At 40.8% G+C, this 18,493-nt stretch overlaps 1 protein-coding gene across 5 annotated transcripts in view; it reads right to left on the bottom strand.

Moving 5' to 3' along the window:
- Nucleotides 1-18,493, bottom strand: part of LOC128691902 (uncharacterized) — a 343,852-nt gene that overhangs the window by 26,665 nt on the left and 298,694 nt on the right. For all 5 annotated transcript variants that reach the window (XM_053780875.2, XM_053780876.2, XM_053780874.2 and 2 more), the window contains 7 exons: nucleotides 13,871-14,677; nucleotides 13,475-13,725; nucleotides 9,851-9,959; nucleotides 7,092-7,222; nucleotides 2,896-3,037; nucleotides 2,203-2,448; nucleotides 625-855 (listed from right to left, as the gene is read on the bottom strand). In XM_053780875.2, the coding sequence (XP_053636850.2) occupies nucleotides 625-855; nucleotides 2,203-2,448; nucleotides 2,896-3,037; nucleotides 7,092-7,222; nucleotides 9,851-9,959; nucleotides 13,475-13,725; nucleotides 13,871-14,677 (1,917 nt within the window). The remainder of the gene's footprint in view (nucleotides 1-624; nucleotides 856-2,202; nucleotides 2,449-2,895; nucleotides 3,038-7,091; nucleotides 7,223-9,850; nucleotides 9,960-13,474; nucleotides 13,726-13,870; nucleotides 14,678-18,493) is intronic.

Below are 18,493 nucleotides of genomic sequence, written 5' to 3'. Positions count from 1 at the left end.
GACAAAGTAAGAATTTTTTGGCACCACCAGAGAGAATAAGAGGCCACAAACTTAGATTATAACAGTGCAGGAAGAACACTGGAAATTTATTTCTTCACAAACAGTGGTACAAAGCATGAGATCCAGAGGAAAATTGTCTATGCTGCAACTACTGGACACATTAAAAATTTATACAGGTACCATCCGACTTACGACCGAGTTCGGTTCCAAGAAACTGGTCGTAAGTCGAAATGGACGTAAATCGAACTTTACTACTGAATATCAACATCACATTTTTATAATGACTTTATTTTATTGCTTTATTTTGGTATTTCATGTTTTACTTTACTTTTTATGCTGTTAGTACTGTATTTTATACTGTAAGGTTTAGGATAAACACTGTGTGCAACACAAATAGCTGTTTATTTCCCAGAAATTTGGCATAAAAAACACGGTCGTAAGTGGAGTGGTCGTATGTCGAGCAGGTCGTAAGTCGGATGGTAGGTGTATAACAAATGAAACACTGAATAGATGACATGAAACCAAGAGCACTGCTCCATTTGTTACTTAAATAGGTAACATAAAAAATTATTTTTAAAAATCGTTACACAACATGAGGTACCCCAAAACTATTACTATACTTACTGATAAAAGCTTGTTGTATTTATCAGGTAATACATCATAGCACATGGGTTCGCCTCTGTTGATCAAATTCTTTCTGATCATGTACTTGACGAGTGACATGTACATATCAGTTAATCTAGAAGGCAGCTTACCCCCCAAGTCTTCATAGAGAACTCCTAATGCTAGGCACATCACAGGACAGGTGATCAGTTCCCAGTATTTATCATGGCTAGCAGATATCAGAGACAGCACCTGAAAGAGATGTTAGGGTTTGATATAAGAAGTGATGGTATAAAGGAAACAACTGTTGAACTGTTATAGAGGTGATGTATTGGTATACATTGCGAGCCCAGCCTATACATCTGCCTGTCCCTGGCCTGGTTGAGAGAGTGAGAGTGAGGGCTCTGGCCTAACTGTGTGGTAAAATGGGAGGGGAAGGGAGGTCTATATGGCTAGGCTTGACAAGGGAGACTGCCTATAAATGTTGCTAGGACATTTAAACTACACAAGTAATAGACTGTTCACAGAGAACAAGTGTAATTTGACAAGTACCATCACCAGGTGACGGATCAACCAGACTGTGATAGATATGTGGGTCAGCGGACAACCAACAGCAACAGCATGGTTGACCAGGTAAGCACCAGACGAACCTGGCCTATGGCCGGGCTCTAGGAGTAGAAAAATTCCCAGAACTCATCAAAGGCATAACAGCCATCCCCTGCCAAAGCAGGGGGACCTGAAGAAAAATACATTCCCCATCATTCATTCAACTGCTGTTTTTCCAGAAATATCCTGACATCACAATTCAGACTTTCTTTCAACTGCAACATTCCCACACCTCCTTCAGAGTGTAACCACCTCCAGGACTAAGTCCGGTTAACCAGAATCCCTGAATCCCTTCTTACATGTTAATTTCCTCACACTCCAACAGCATGGCCACATACAACGACTCTTCTATTATAACACAAAAAAAAAAAATAAAAGCTAAACCACTGGTATCACAGAAAAAGTCTTCACAAACTATTCTTTTGTTATTTTAGAAAAAAGAACACTGAACAAGATATTAACAGTGGATCTACATTGAAATACAGTTTATATTTTTCGTGATGCTTTCTAAATTAATTATTTATTCAAGTGGCTTAACTAATAATGTATTCTACCTCAAAAAAGACATAAGGAGAAACCAAAATATAAACTGCTGTGTTGAAAATAGAGGGCACATGACATGCCCAATATTTTTTCAAACAAGACAAAAAACTATGCATATACTGAACTATCTACAGAGGAGCAGACATGATAACCACATTCAAAATTATAACATGAAGTCATAACTACAAATTTCAAGGAAAGAGTTCCCAAAAATAATAGTGAAGGAGTTTTCCTTTGCAGAGTAGATCAAGGCAATGGCTTATATGAGGAGGTAGCAAGTGCTACAACCACTGGGAACTTTACAATAATTATGACAGAATAAGATCAAAAGCTCAGCACTGTTCCTGTAGCTACAAATAATCAATCACAAATAGGTATAATCCCAAATAGGTATAGTGATCACAAATAGGTATAGTAATCACACAAAAATTAGTTCAGGTGTTATCTTACCTCATTTCCACTACCAGGTTTCTTTATAGCCTCAAAATACCGCAGAATAAAGCGGTGAGTCTGATCAGGAGAGAGGCCAGCTATTAGAAGTCGTCTATGCAGTACTGGCGGAAGAGGCTTGGAGGCCCCACGACGAGAGGTGATAACAAACGTAGAATTGGAAAACAGCTGTCCCTCAACCAGCTCTGAAATATCCCCACTCTCCTCTTCGCTCAGCTCATCATAGCCAACTATCAAAAACAGCACCTGGTGGGACAATGTTAAGAAAAAATAGCAGTACCTTTTATGGTTGAAAAACAAAATGGCCACCATTGTATATAATGTTGAAAATGGTATAAAATACCCGGGGTTCTTAGCCTTTTTACAATTACAGACTGCCAATGGACTGCCCAATAAAGAACAGAAAGTCACAATACCCAAAATGCTTGCAAAGACATTTCAGTCTGACTTGGACCACTTACAAGTCACAGTGTGACTTGCAAATGGTCCAAGTCGGACTGATATGTCATCATAAGCTGCTCTCTCCTATGTCCCCATACCCTCTGACAAATGGACTTTTAGACAAAAAAGCTGACTGAACAGACCAGGTACACTAAAAAATTTTTGTCATGTTTCAGACTAAATTTTATAGAGGAACTGGATGCATAGTACTTACCATTGACCAAAGATAATGACAAAGAAAAATAATATTACCTTATCCTCAATTTTCTTCATATGATTCCAGAGAGTATTCATAGCTTCTTTACTTAATATATGCCTCGGGAGAATTTCTTTACACAAGTAGGAAAATAAGCAACCACCTCTAAAATCTCGTAACGTCAGGACAAACACCAAGCTGAAGTACAAGAAAATATTAAAATACACAAGAGTTGGAATATTCCAATAACATATTTTTTTTTTTATTATCACACTGGCCGATTCCCACCAAGGCAGGGTGGCCCGAAAAAGAAAAACTTTCACCATCATTTACTCCATCACTGTCTTGCCAGAAGGGTGCTTTACATTACAGTTTTTAAACTGCAACATTAACACCCCTCCACGAAAAATCTTCTTAGAGAATGAACATAGAATACATAGATACAAAGCAAGAAATGAATACAGGAGGGACCTGCTTTACAGAGCTTCGCTTTACGGCGTTTCATTAAGGCAGCAGTATTTAATTAGACTCATTCTTCATTTACTTAAGACTTCCTACAATAAATATATTCACCACTCACTATAAGCAAACGATGAAAATAATTTAAAGTAATGTGTGTAATGGATATGTAATTTTTAGGCCTAACTTTAGTGCTCACTTAACCCTTTCAGGGTTAGTGTCGTACTAGTACGGCTTGCACGCCAGGGTTGGTGTCGTACTAGTACGCACAAAATTCTAGTACCTTCAAATCTAGTGAAAGAAAGCTGGTAAGCCTACATATGAAAGAATGGGTCTATGTGGTCAGTGTGTGCAGTATAAAAAAAATCCTGCAGCACACAGTGCGTAATGAGAAAAAAAAAACTCCAACCGTATTTTTGGTTTAAAACAGCGAGTTTGCAGTGTATTTTCGTATGCTATTTATGGTTGTATTCTAGTTTTCCTGGTCTCATTTTAAAGAATGGAAGACATATTAAAGAAATTGAGATGATTTTGATTGGTTTCACAAAGAAAAGTACCTTGAAATTGAGCTCAAAGTAGCAGAAATGTTCGATTTTTGCCAAAGTTCAAAAGTAAACAAATCATGCCATGCGTCCAATACATGTCAACTGGTGAGCCTAATATTATTTCACAAGTGTGCTGATACTATTTATACCATTTCTACACTAATGCAGTAGACTACATAACAGTAAATCTTCTATTGTTTGTGAGAATAAAAATTCATAGTAGAAAGCAAAAGAAATGTAACGGAGGCCTGCGGACGTGACTAATGAACAGAGGAAATATTATTTTAGTGCCAGGAATGTCTGTCTTGTTTATTCTGGACCCTATTTGGAAATTGGCATCTTTTGAAATTTGTGTGAAATTGGCAAAATTGCCAATTTCTGACCACTTTATTGGATAGTTGAAATTGGTAAATGGGTGGTTTCTTGTACTCATTCGATAGAAAAAATGGAGTTCTAGCAAAATCGTTACAATTTTTGTCGACTTGTACATTGGAATTGGCCGAAAATAGGGCTCAAAGTGGGCGAAATCGCCTATGCGTAAACATCGCCGAGACAGCTAACTTCGTGAGAGCATAATTCTGTTAAGTTTTCTATCAAATTTCTTACTTTTGGTGTCAATATGATCAGGAAAAGTTTTTCTATCATTTCATAAGAAAAAATAATTTTTTTTTTTTTTAAATTTCCGACCCTGAGAACAGGTTTAGGAGAAGGCCTGCCGACCCTGAACGGGTTAATATACAATATTGTAAACATGTTATCAGACCTTCATATATATTTGAAAGGACAAAAAGACTCTGTTTCACTTTACAGTGATTTTCAATGTACAGCAGTAGCCTGGAATCTAACTTGCTGTATAAGCGGGGCCCTACAGTAGCACAGAACTTAACCTGCTTTATAAGCAGGGCCCTACAGTAGCCTGGAACCTAACTTGCTGTATAAGCAAGGCCCTACGGTAGCCCAGAATCGAATCTGCTGTATAAGCAAGGCCCTACAGTAGCCCGGAACCTAACCAGCTGTATAAGCAAAGCCCTACAGTAGCCTGAAACCTAACCTGCTATATAAGCAAGGCCCTACAGTAGCCTGGAACCTAACCTGCTGTACAAGCAAGGCCCTACAGCAGTCCAGAACCTAACCTGCTGTATAAGCAAGGCCCTACAGTAGCCTGGAACCTAACCTGCTGTATAAGCAAGGCCCTACAGTAGCCTGGAACCTAACCTGCTGTACAAGCAAGGCCCTACAGTAGTCCAGAACCTAACCTGCTGTATAAGCAAGGCCCTACAGTAGCCTGGAACCTAACCTGCTGTATAAGCAAGGCCCTACAGTAGCCTGGAACCTAACCTGCTGTATAAGCAAGGCCCTACAGTAGCCCAGAACCTAACCTGCTGTATAAGTGGGGCCCTACAGTAGCCCAGAACCTACCCAGCTGTATAAGCAAGGCCATACAATAGCCCGTAACCTAAACTGCTGTATAAGTAAGGCCCTACAGTAGCCCGGAACCCAACCTGGTGTATAAGCGGGGCCCTACAGTAGCCTGGAACCTAACCTGGTGTATAAGTGGGGCCCTACAGTAGCCCGGAACCTAACCTGGTGTATAAGTGGGGCCCTACAGTAGCCCGGAACCTAACCTGCTGTATAAGTGGTGCCCCAACTGCACTTCTTTAAGCTTTCACGAGTTTGACTCAACCTCAGCAGACACTCCAAAATACTAACATGACCATATACATGTTAAATGAGAGCAAGGAGCTAGTAACTTCTTCTACTGTATAAATTATTGAATGTAAAAAGAAGAAAAACTTTATGTTTCTTCTTTTTCAGGTCACTCTGCCTTAGTAAGAGATGGCCGTTGCATTAAAAAAGAAACCCATTAACTCTCTACATTTTCAAAGTTACAAAACACTTCCTACACTTGAAGTAACTTATGAGAATTAAATATTAATATCAGATGTACAGTGGAACCTCAAAACTCGAACTGCTCCCAACACAACCAATTATGTAAGTGTATTTTTGTAAGTGCTTTTATAAGTGTATTTTTGAGGGTCTGAAGTGGACTAATCTAATTTACATTATTCCTGATGTGAATAAATTCATTTGGTAAGGCACTCGAACAGACTTCTGGACCAAACAAAGTTCGATATTTGAGGTTCCACTGTATTTAAGGCAACCAGATTACAAATCAGCAAGCACTCATACATTCTTGTATATACATACTATATTACTATCATTCTCCATGGTGGAGTGGAGAAGAATCCCTCCTCCGTAAGCCATGCGTGTCATAAGAGGAGACTAGAATGCCAGGAGCAAGGGACTAGTAACCCCTTCTCCTGTATAAATTACTAAATTTAAAAGAAAAAAACTTTTGTTTTTCTTTTTAGGTCACCCTGCCTCAGTGGGACACAGCCAGTTTATTGAAAAAAAAAAATCACTATCCTTGGAAAATTTATTAATAAAACTTTCACTGCTGCTTTGTACTACTGTCCTTCCATATTAATATTTCTGTTTTAACAGAATTTTGTTTCTTAGAATGATCACTATTTCACAATACGTATTGTCTTCAGGTAATGCAGCATTCACAAAATCTAACTTGAGGTGTTCAATGTCCAATTCTAAGTTTTAGTTTGCTTGAAATGTTTTACTTAACCCTGTAAACAAAAACTCTCAATCACCAATGTGTCTTTTTTTAAAAATAAAAAATATATTTGTTAAAAAAATATATATATATACTTTCTTCTTTCTTTCAACACACCGGCCGTATCCCACCGAGGCGGGGTGGCCCAAAAGGAAAAAACTAAAGTTTCTCCTTTTACATTTAGTAATATATACAGGAGAAGAGGTTACTAGCCCCTTGCTCCTGGCATTTTAGTCGCCTCTTACAACACGCATGGCTTACGGAGGAAGAATTCTGTTCCACTTCCCCATGGAGATAAGAAATAAACAAGAATAAGAACTAGAAAGAAAATAGAAGAAAACCCAGAGGGGTGTGTATATATGTGCTTGTACATGTATGTGTAGTGTGACCTAAGTGTGAGTAGAAGTAGCAAGACGTACCTGAAATCTTGCATGTTCATGAGACAGAAAAAAGGACACCAGCAATCCTACCATCATGTAAAACAATTACAGGCTTTCGTTTTACACTCGCTTGGCAGGACGGTAGTGCCTCCCTGGGCGGTTGCTGTCTACCAACCTACTACCTAGATATATATATACATGTGTATATAATCATAGGGAATATAGTATTGAACATTATTTACCTGTAGGAAGAGAGGTATGATCCAGTAGGATCAAAAGCCCAGTCATATGCCATTTTAAGGGCTAAGGTACTAATACCATATCCTGGTTCTCCTTCCACCAAAATGCGTTTCGGGCGATCTCCAACAGTTGTCTGGGAAAGGTTACGTTCACTTGAGTTTTTTGTACGAAAAATTCATAATTATAAATTAAGTTCGAGTGTGCATGTGCTATAGGAGGGAAGGAGGGGTAGGGGTTGTCCTTGGACTGGTTGAATGGAAGGGAGGTAAAGGTAGTTTTGTGTGCAAGGGGCATGACATCCAACAGGCATGCATGAGCATGTTAGACAGGAGTAGAGGTAAGTGGATTTTAAGTCCTGACATGTGTAGGCAAGGAAACATTTATGAAGGGATACAAGGAAACCAGTTAGCTGGACATGAGTCCTGGAGTTGGGAAGTACAGTTCTTGCACTCTGAAGGAGAGATGGGGATGTTACAGATTGGAGGGGCATCTGAACTGTAACACTGGTGTGCCTCTGGCAAGACAGTGATAAAGTGAGTGATGGTGAAAGTGTTTCTTCTTTTTTGGGTCAGTTTACCTCGGTGGGAGACGGATAGTATGTTAAAAAACAAAATACACAGATGGAAGCCAAATATAGCAATAACATATACAGCAGAGTATGGTATGCATAATATGAGAGAATATGGAAAGAATCATAAAATTTCAGTCTAAAGAAGGGTGTTATAAGTGATATTCATGAAAGAAGACAAAACCTGACAAACTAAAATGGAATGCTTTATGGATATTCCTGAAAATGTATTGCAAAGGTGCTGTGCATAGTAAAGTAATTAAGTAATGGGATTAAAATATATGAACTGTAGCAAAAGGGAATTAATATTCCGACAGATGTGGGAAGAGACCAAGTCTATGTAATTCCCTCCATGGCATTTTAACCCTTTACTGGAACTGCAGCCATGGAACTGCAGCCATAGAACTGCAGCCATGGAACTGCAGCCATGGGACTGCAGCCATGGAACTGCAGCCATGGGACTGCAGCCATGGAACTGCAGCCATGAGACTGCAGCCATGGAACTGCAGCCATGAGACTGCAGCCATGGAACTGCAGCCATGAGACTGCAGCCATGAGACTGCAGCCATGGGACTGCAGCCATGGGACTGCAGCCATGAGACTGCAGCCATAGGACTGCAGTCATGGAACTGCAGCCATAGGACTGCAGCCATGGTACTGCAGCCATGAGACTGCAGCCATGGGACTGCAGCCATGGTACTGCAGCCATGAGACTGCAGCCATGGTACTGCAGCCATGAGACTGCAGCCATGGTACTGCAGCCATGAGACTGCAGCCATGGAACTGCAGCCATGAGACTGCAGCCATGGAACTGCAGCCATGAGACTGCAGCCATGAGACTGCAGCCATGAGACTGCAGCCATGGGACTGCAGCCATGGGACTGCAGCCATGGGACTGCAGCCATGGTACTGCAGCCATAAGACTGCAGCCATGGAACTGCAGCCATGAGACTGCAGCCATGAGACTGCAGCCATGGAACTGCAGCCATGAGATTGCAGCCATGGAACTGCAGCCATGAGACTGCAGCCATGGTACTGCAGCCATGGGACTGTAGCCATGGTACTGCAGCCATGAGACTGCAGCCATAAGACTGCAGTCATAAGACTGCAGCCATGGAACTGCAGCCATGAGACTGCAGCCATGAGACTGCAGCCATGAGACTGCAGCCATGGAACTGCAGCCATGAGACTGCAGCCATAAGACTGCAGCCATGGAACTGCAGCCATGAGACTGCAGCCATGGAACTGCAGCCATGAGATTGCAGCCATGGTACTGTAGCCATGAGACTGCAGCCATGAGACTGCAGCCATGGGACTGCAGCCATGGGACTGCAGCCATGGGACTGCAGCCATGGTACTGCAGCCATGGGACTGCAGCCATGGTACTGCAGCCATAAGACTGCAGCCATGGAACTGCAGCCATGAGATTGCAGCCATGGAACTGCAGCCATGAGACTGCAGCCATGGTACTGCAGCCATGGGACTGTAGCCATGGTACTGCAGCCATGGGAATATGGGAATGATAAGAGACATAAATGTAGAAAATAAGAGGAAGATCCTGCAGGGACTAATATACAGAAAACATAACAAAAGAAATAGATCATGCCATATATAATATGCATACAGTATCAATCTCAAAATACAATACCAGATGTGAATCCTAATGATCAATAAAAGTTATCAAATAGTTTAATTATTTAAGTTTTAATTAATTAGTGAGCCAGTCCAGGGACAATACTACAAGCATAAAATTTTAACATAAAAAAGTACCTATACAGCACTGCAAATTTAAGAAAAATTGTCTACCTTTACAGAGGTGGGCTATATATATGAGTGTACTATATCAATACAAATGCAAATTAAATTATGCAACAAAATAAGGATGAGTAAAAATAGAGAAGAAAAAGGCACAATACCATGACTGGAATACACAAATAACTGCACACAGGAGAAAAACTTATGACGATGTTTCAGTCGTAAGTAGTCGCAGTGTATGGCTAGTTAATGGTCCAAGTCGGACTAAAATATCATCACGAGTTTCTTTCTCCTATGTACGGGTTATCTGTATAATGAGTCAAAATTTTAGTACAAGTATAAAAAGAAATAATTATAGTATAGAGAGATACAGCAGCAATAATATTAAATAATAATAATTACCATTTCTAGTATATTTCCCTGATATTTCTAACTAACCTGATGAGGCTGCAGAATGTTTGGTATGTTTAGTAAGCCAGGAGGAACCTTGAGGTGTGGTGCTATGGGAACTTGCACCAAACTTGTTTCAAAATCACTCACTACCATTCTGTAGTGGTTAAGAAAAATACTGAATAACATGTTAAGTTTCATCCATTTTTGTGTGTTCTACAAGTCAGATTTGCTTATAAAAAAAATCATCACATCTAAGCCTGTCTGTGGAAAAAACAATAGCACTCATTAACAAATTCTCTAATAGCAAACTAACTGAAATGGATTATATAAAATTGCAAGGAAAGATGTACTGAAATTAAATGAAAAAACATAATAGTGCATCAGCAATGTTTTAAATACAGGGCAATGTGAATAAAAACATAAAAAGTGGTGGATAACACACAAAACTAGCACCAAAATGCAAGACAACAATACACAAATTAATATATTACATTTTTTTTTTTCAACAAGTCGGCCGTCTCCCACCGAGGCAGGGTGACCCAAAAAGAAAGAAAATCCCCAAAAAGAAAATACTTTCATCATCATTCAACACTTTCACCACACTCACACATTATCACTGTTTTTGAAGAGGTGCTCAGAACACAACAGTTTAGAAGCATATATGTATAAAGATACATAACATATCCCTCCAAACTGCTAATATCCCGAACCCCTCCTTTAGAGTGCAGGCATTGTACTTCCCATTTCCAGGACTCAAGTCCGGCTATATAAAAATAACCGGTTTCCCTGAATCCCTTCACTAAATATTACCCTGCTCACACTCCAACAGATCGCCAGGTCCCAAATACCATTCGTCTCCATTCACTCCTATCTAACATGCTCATGCACGCCTGCTGGAAGTCCAAGCCCCTCGCCCACAAAACCTCCCTTACCCCTTCCTTCCAACCTTTTCGAGGACGACCCATACCCCGCCTTCCTTCTCCTACAGATTTAAATGCTCTCCATATATTACATACAGGAACTTATTAAGATGGAGAATAGGTTCAAGTTATCTACTGTACATGAATAAAAAAAAGGCTGAGTAAAAGGTCCCTGTATTACAGATATACTCAAGTGAAATGGCTCCATAAAATGGCGAATCAGATGGAAGGTTTATATACAAGGAAAGACGTGTGAAAAGGGTAAACTAGATAACATGAAAATTTATGACAGAATAAGTGACATTGGTAATGACCCAGGATAAGTAAAAAGTGTCAAGCTGTGTGGCTTTTTTTTTTCCATGGGAGTCCTTTCATAAATCCTTCCCAGGATGCAGCCCATGACAGCTACTAACCCTCTTAAAACACAGTTTCACCCTAGGTGAAAAACTCCATTCAAGCTTACTTATGACCAGTCCACCTTCAGTCATAGAATCATATTTCAGAGCTGCTAGACTTAACTAGTACATATATGAAAATGTGAGATTCCATAAAGAGAATAACTCAACTCGAGTAGCTCAGTCAAAATATGAGCACCAAACTTGAATTGACAGTCAACTCTCCTTGATCAAGTTGTCGTTGTTGTTGTTTGGGATGTACAGGGGCACTGACAGTTTACTCTGTATCGAGCAAAGACACCTTCCAGAGTAAGCAACTAGTCGCACAGCTATCTCTCAATGCTATTTACTTTATCTGACATACTGTATTTACAATAAAAGGGAAGATGCCTATCATAGTAAACAGTCACTTTGTTTTATTTTACTAGATATAAGTATTTACCATCAGATTTATACAGTAGATCATTGATTAAGACGCATCCTTCTAGGAAGTTTTCAATATGTGACAATCGTAAATCGTGGCACTTCTTTTATCATTATTTAATGAAGCTCATTTATGAAGGTGCAATTTTAGGGCTACCATGACTTGGAAAAAAGTTAAGAGTTTTATAGTTTAATTCATGTTAAATGCTAAACCTACGTGGGTCATACAGCACAGATGAGGTGGAGGCTTAATTCTCCATCTAAACATAATTGAAATTTACCTACAAGTAAATAGCATTTAATTCATAGTTAAATTCATCTAAATACTGCATACTTTAATCATTCTTATAGGAAAAATAACAACAATATTAATAGGTCTAATTATAAAGAAAATATAAATATTTTCCACAGGATTAAAGCTGACACACAGTGAAGGTGGAACATATGTGAAGTAGGTAGAGGTTACTGGATCCAAGGAAATGCTAAGAAACTCTTCTGTTTTAGATAAGATAACATCCATGTAAGGTGCAGGAAGAAGGTGCTTAATAATAGATTAAAACTTATGAGAAAAATAGATACATTACAGATCTGATGAGTCAAGATGGAACAGTGGGTTTTTAGAGAGTCATTTTTACAGAGTAAGACCTGATATTCTACCATAGTTTATGTGAAACACTGTCCAAGGATACGATTCACAACAGTCAAAACACAGGTACCTATGTACTTCTAGATGAACAGAGTTTCTGGGTGTTAAAAGATACTTATGCCCTTGTCTTGCCCAGCGTAAAAATCAAAGCCAGGACCTTATGGTTGGGAGTTGCATGCTCTGACCAGGGTGAGGACTTTATATGACAGAAATCAGAGAAGAAAGTAATCTAAAGGTAGAGTACCCTGGATTACAGAGAAGCCTTTGTTTGGAAAAATACTTAGTGGATAAGCCACTTAGGTAACAGAACTTCGAACAAAAAAAACACGATATAATGTGCATATGTGGTAGTTACAGAGTTTAAGAAAATCTACTTACAGAAGGAGCCTACACAAATCAACAGATGGAGGACTTTAATAGCAGAGTAACAACAGAAACCAAGTGTATACAGTGGAACCTCGGTACTCGAGCAAAGCTCAGGACTCGACCAAACAAACATGACCTGCCAGAACTTTGCTTTAAACTATTTTGTGTTTCTTCACATTTTTTATATTATTTGTATAAATAAGTCACCATAGGGTCTACGAAGATTAGTGATAACAGCCAACCAAAAAGAAAATTGGTCGGGAAAAATTTGTTCGACACTTGAACAGATCAGCACTCGAACAGCCTTTTGGATTGAATTAAGTTTGAGTACCAAGGCTCCACTGTATGTGTGTGAGAAACGATTCTGATTGAGCTTGAGTTAATTTCAAAAAAACAGCTTCTTGGTAAATGATGGATATAAAAGAATACAAAATCAAGGAGGAAGAGCTAGGGTGCAATCAAGAACTTTGAAGAAAGAAACATTTAAAATTCTGGATACCTACACAGTTAACACATTTAAGTGAAAGACAAGTGATAAGTAAGTCTGACCTCAAGTGTGAGAAAGATGATGCAAGACTGAGTTCCCTTACATAAGAAAGGGAACTAAAGACTGACTAAAGACTGATGGATATAATTGTGACAGGAATCAAGGAAGAAAAGCTTAAATACAAATTAAGCAGCAAATACTTTAGGCTATCAGAAATGGGTGGTTACCTATTTGTAATTAAATATTTCATGATATAAATAGGAACTGTAATCACTGATTTCTGCTTTCCTAAACTATTTTCTGTTTAATTCTTCCTAGAATTATGTGAGGGAGAACAACTGTGGCAAAGGATGAGGTAACAAGACAGCTTAGATTCTGGCCCAGAAAAAGAAAGACAAGAGTAGAAAGAAGAAATTTAGAAAGAAATCTTACTTAAAGTTTGGGCACCAGGGCAACTGAAGGGGACTGGAGGTAAGGTTCTTGTACTGAGTCCTGAGGAAGGTGGCAACGCGTGCCACAAGAGCACCACCCATGTCTGCTGCACCTCTCATGGAAGCCACCCTCATGGAGGAGATGTAGTGATGTGGTGTGGCATACTTGGCCTCCACACCACCACTTCCACCTGGCTGGGGAGTTGACGTCACCAGTGGAAGAGGGATTTCACTGCCTGGGCTCCACACCTCCTGCATGTTACACTACTGTTAGTAATTGTATAATGCACTGTAATAAAAAACAGGTATAATTTGAAGGCTCTGAGTCAATAATCAGGGTTATTCTGGTAATTTGTTAGCCACACTATCAGTCAGAAACCAAAGCAAGCAGACTAACCTTGACTGTGAGGCTGAGGCGATGAGGCGTCATCCTACCATTACTTAAAGGCTTCTCACCATCAGTAGGTTCCGGAGTATTACAATTACTGGGAAGCAAACTTGGTTTTTCGTCCAGAGGTGGTAGCCCACCAGGTTGAGTGATCTCCTGTGGTGCTTCTCCTGCTGTTGTAGTGTTGTTTTGAGGATCTACTTCAGGCTTAGCATCAGACTCTGCTGCGCAAGTTGTACAGGAGAGAACTGAGGAGGAAGTGCCAGTGAAACACGATGAGGAAGTAGAGGAGCGGTCCTCACAGGTATCACAAGGTGGCAAGGAAGGCGGGAGGGCTGGCTGGGGCTTCTGGTCATCATCTTCATTATCGGGAGGTTCTTCATACAGATTATCCGTCGACTTTATGCTTGACTTTGACGTTCTTCGTGAGCCTGGAGATGATTGTTGCCATGACCATCGGCCTGAACCTGTCCGAGACTTTTCCTGCGACTCTCCGCTACTGCCTACATCGCTGCGACTCTGAACGTCACTTTGGACGTCACTGTGGACGTCACTATGGACATCACTATGGGTGTCGCTCTGGCCATCACTGTGGGCATCAAGAGATGCATACCCACAGGAGAGCGAGGCAAGATCATCATGCAGGCCATTGATACTGAACTCCCTGGAGGCTGCATCATCGAGAAGTCTACTGAGTGAGGCAGTGTCGTCCTCCTCGCCCATCATGGAAGAGGCACACGAGGAGCCACTGTCGTCAATAAAGGGTATGTTGCCTCCGTCCTCTCCCGTGGCTCCTGGAGGCTCCACGGCAGACATCTGAAGGAAACAGCAAACATCGTACACATGCACTAACACCTACCTAATAATGCTACCTCACTTAATTACTTGTAAATTTAATAAAACATTTTTTGAATCTTTAAATCAAAGTGACAGAAGGAGCATCAGTCCGATCCACAAACTTCAGTATAATAACCTATGTGATATATCAAGATATCTTAATAATGAATATAACATACTAGACATATTAATCCATTTTTTTTTAAATTTGCTTGCAACAGATGAATCAACTGTAGACATAAATCCTGATATACTCCTGTTAACCATTTTGGCACCTAGTTCCTAGGCCTTTTGTATCTCATACGCTCTTGTAATACCATCTACAGATGGATATGAGGTGCACAATAAACTAGCAGCTCCAGAGGCAAAAAATCTAACCTAATCTAGCTGGGTTCTGCAAAGTTTGGTATTATGATCAGTAATGTTTCTGGCTTATGTGAATGACATTCCAGATGGGATTTATTCAGATGTATCCCAGTAAGTGCTAGGTAATGAAGACTGGAGAAAGAGCAAGAAGAAACGAGGTCTAGACTAGAGGGCAGAGGCTGCAGACCTCAGGCAAAGAGAAAGGCCTATGGGTAAGCATAGTGACCAGTATACCACCACAGGCTCACATCAGCCGAATAACATTTTCAGCCAATGCTCATCTGGGAAATATAAAAGTCTTCTTTCAACACACCGGCCATATCCCACCGAGGCGGGGTGGCCCAAAAGGAAAAACGAAAGTTTCTCCTTTTACATTTAGTAATATATACAGGAGAAGGGGTTACTAGCCCCTTGCTCCCGGCATTTTAGTCGCCTCTTACGACACGCATGGCTTACGGAGGAAGAATTCTGTTCCACTTCCCCATGGAGAAAATATAAAAGTATCCTTCAGAAATCTCATTCTGGGCCCTTTATACAATAAATGTCATGCTCATATCTTGGAGTATTCTGCACAAGTAAGGAACCTGCACCTGAAAAAGCATAATAAGAAACTGGAGACAATGCAGAAGTATGTAACGTGGGTTGTTCCTGAGCTAAGGGACATGAGCTATGAGAAGAAGCTATTGCAAATGAATCTAACAACATTTGAAGGTGGTGAAGGCAGGTTCTATACATATTTAACAGTAAGTATGATAGGGCCCATGAGGAAGTAAATCTGGAAAGTTAAGACGGGGATAGGAGCTAAGACCCGACCCCTGTAACCACAAACAGGTACACACACACACACACACACACACACACACACACACACACACACACACACACACACACACACACACACACACACACACACACAACCTTCATTACTGCCTGCCACTCAACACTACACAGAGAAATTCAGAACAAGTATTTTATACCGTACAGCTCCATTTGAGGAAACCTCCAGCAACTTTGACCAAGAGATTGGAAACGCTTTTCTGCTGACAACACAAACCTGCGAGGCTGTAAGAAAACTTCCCCTGGTGCTATATACGGAAAATAACTAGACATCCCTTTGCAGGTCTTGCTTCAATTATACAAAATGAACTTTTTATTAAATAACAGACATAGAGGGAGGAAAGATGGGAGAAACAAGCAGCTTCCTCCACGGATAAAAAAAAGAAACATATTTGCCAGGTAATAATTGCTGCACATTGAGCAGGTGGTGCAGCCTAAGGAAAGAGAAAGAGAGTCCGCCATGAAGGTGAATTTACTCTCCCTCAACACCTAGTTCATTACTGAAACAACATTCCATTTGTAGATAGCGCCATGTTAATGTTATACCTCAAAAATATCCACATCATTGTAATCACACTTTACAATAGAAACCCTACGAAAACGGAAAATAATTGTTAATTTCGTTTTTCTTTTCAGAAACAGCAATAGCAGTAGTAATACAGTAATAGCAGTAGTAATACAGTAATAGCAGTAATAATATAGTAGTAGTAATGAGGTAGAAATAGTAATACCTGTCGAGTTAATCACCTCCCCTGATTATGACAGTAATAAGAGAAGAGGTGAGTTAGGCAGCTCCATCACGTCAAGACATCACTGACACAATCAACAATCCAGAGAAGAGGTGAAGTAGGCAGCTCCATCACGTCAAGACATCACTGACACAATCAACAATCCAGAGAAGAGGTGAGGTAGGCAGCTCCATCACGTCATCACTGATACAATCAACAATCCAGAGAAGAGGTGAAGTAGGCAGCTCCATCACGTCAAGACATCACTGATATAATCAACAATCCAGAGAAGAGGTGAAGTAGGCAGCTCCATCACGTCAAGACATCACTGATACAATCAACAATCCAGAGAAGAGGTGAAGTAGGCAGCTCCATCACGTCAAGACATCACTGATACAATCAACAATCCAGAGAAGAGGTGAAGTAGGCAGCTCCATCACGTCAAGACATCACTGATACAATCAACAATCCAGAGAAGAGGTGAGGTAGGCAGCTCCATCACGTCAAGACATCACTGACACAATCAACAATCCAGAGAAGAGGTGAAGTAGGCAGCTCCATCACGTCAAGACATCACTGACACAATCAACAATCCAGAGAAGAGGTGAGGTAGGCAGCTCCATCACGTCAAGACATCACTGATACAATCAACAATCCAGAGAAGAGGTGAGGTAGGCAGCTCCATCACGTCAAGACATCACTGATACAATCAACAGCTCAGAAAAGAGGTAAGGTAGGCAGCTCCATCACGTCAAGACATCACTGATACAATCAACAGCCCAATCGATGCTCTTGTTCTAACCTCTGCCTTCCTTCTTGTCCATCCTCCTCTTTTATTGCTCTTCCTCTTCCTCTCGTTCTTCCTCCACTACTACGATCACTTTCCACCCCCCCCCCCCCCCCCCCCCCCCCCCCCCCACATCTTCTCATTCCTCCTCCGCCTTTAGTTTGATGCTGTTGTTGTTGCTGCTTCTAGTAGCAGTCAACCTTATCCTGTTGTTGCTGCTTCTAGTAGCAGTCATCTTTATCCTGTTGTTGCTGCTTCTAGTAGCAGTCATCCTTATCCTTATTCTGTTGTTGCTGCTTCTAGTAGCAGTCATCCTTATCCTTGTTCTGTTGTTGCTGCTTCTAGTAGCAGTCATTCTTACCCTTGTTCTGTTGTTGCTGCTTCTAGTAGCAGTCATCCTTATCCTTGTTCTGTTGTTGCTGCTTCTAGTAGCAGTCATCCTTATCCTTGTTCTGTTGTTGCTGCTTCTAGTAGCAGTCACTCTTACCCTTGTTCTGTTGTTGCTGCTTCTAGTAGCAGTCATCCTTATCCTTGTTCTGTTGTTGCTGTTTCTAGTAGCAGTCATCCTTATCCTTGTTCTGTTGTTGCTGCTGCTGCTGCTCGTGCTGGTGATAACGAGGGACAGTCCTGCTACTGCTGTTGTTGCTGCTCGTGCTGGTGATAACAAGGTTCAGTGCTGCTACTGCTGTTGCTGCTGCTCGTGCTGGTGATAACAAGGTTCAGTGCTGCTACTGCTGTTGCTGCTGCTGGTGATAACGAGGCTCAGTCCTGCTACTGCTGTTGTTGCTGCTCGTGCTGGTGATAACAAGGTTCAGTGCTGCTACTGCTGTTGCTGCTGCTCGTGCTGGTGATAACAAGGTTCAGTGCTGCTACTGCTGTTGCTGCTGCTGGTGATAACGAGGCTCAGTCCTGCTACTGCTGTTGTTGCTGCTCGTGCTGGTGATAACAAGGTTCAGTGCTGCTACTGCTGTTGCTGCTGCTCGTGCTGGTGATAACAAGGTTCAGTGCTGCTACTGCTGTTGCTGCTGCTGGTGATAACGAGGCTCAGTCCTGCTACTGCTGTTGTTGCTGCTCGTG

The sequence above is a fragment of the Cherax quadricarinatus genome, chromosome 75 (genome assembly GCF_038502225.1).
Source record: "Cherax quadricarinatus isolate ZL_2023a chromosome 75, ASM3850222v1, whole genome shotgun sequence".
Taxonomy (NCBI): Eukaryota; Metazoa; Arthropoda; class Malacostraca; order Decapoda; family Parastacidae; genus Cherax; species Cherax quadricarinatus.
Note: the sequence above shows the minus strand (reverse complement) of the source record. Positions and strands in the feature narration are given on the sequence as shown.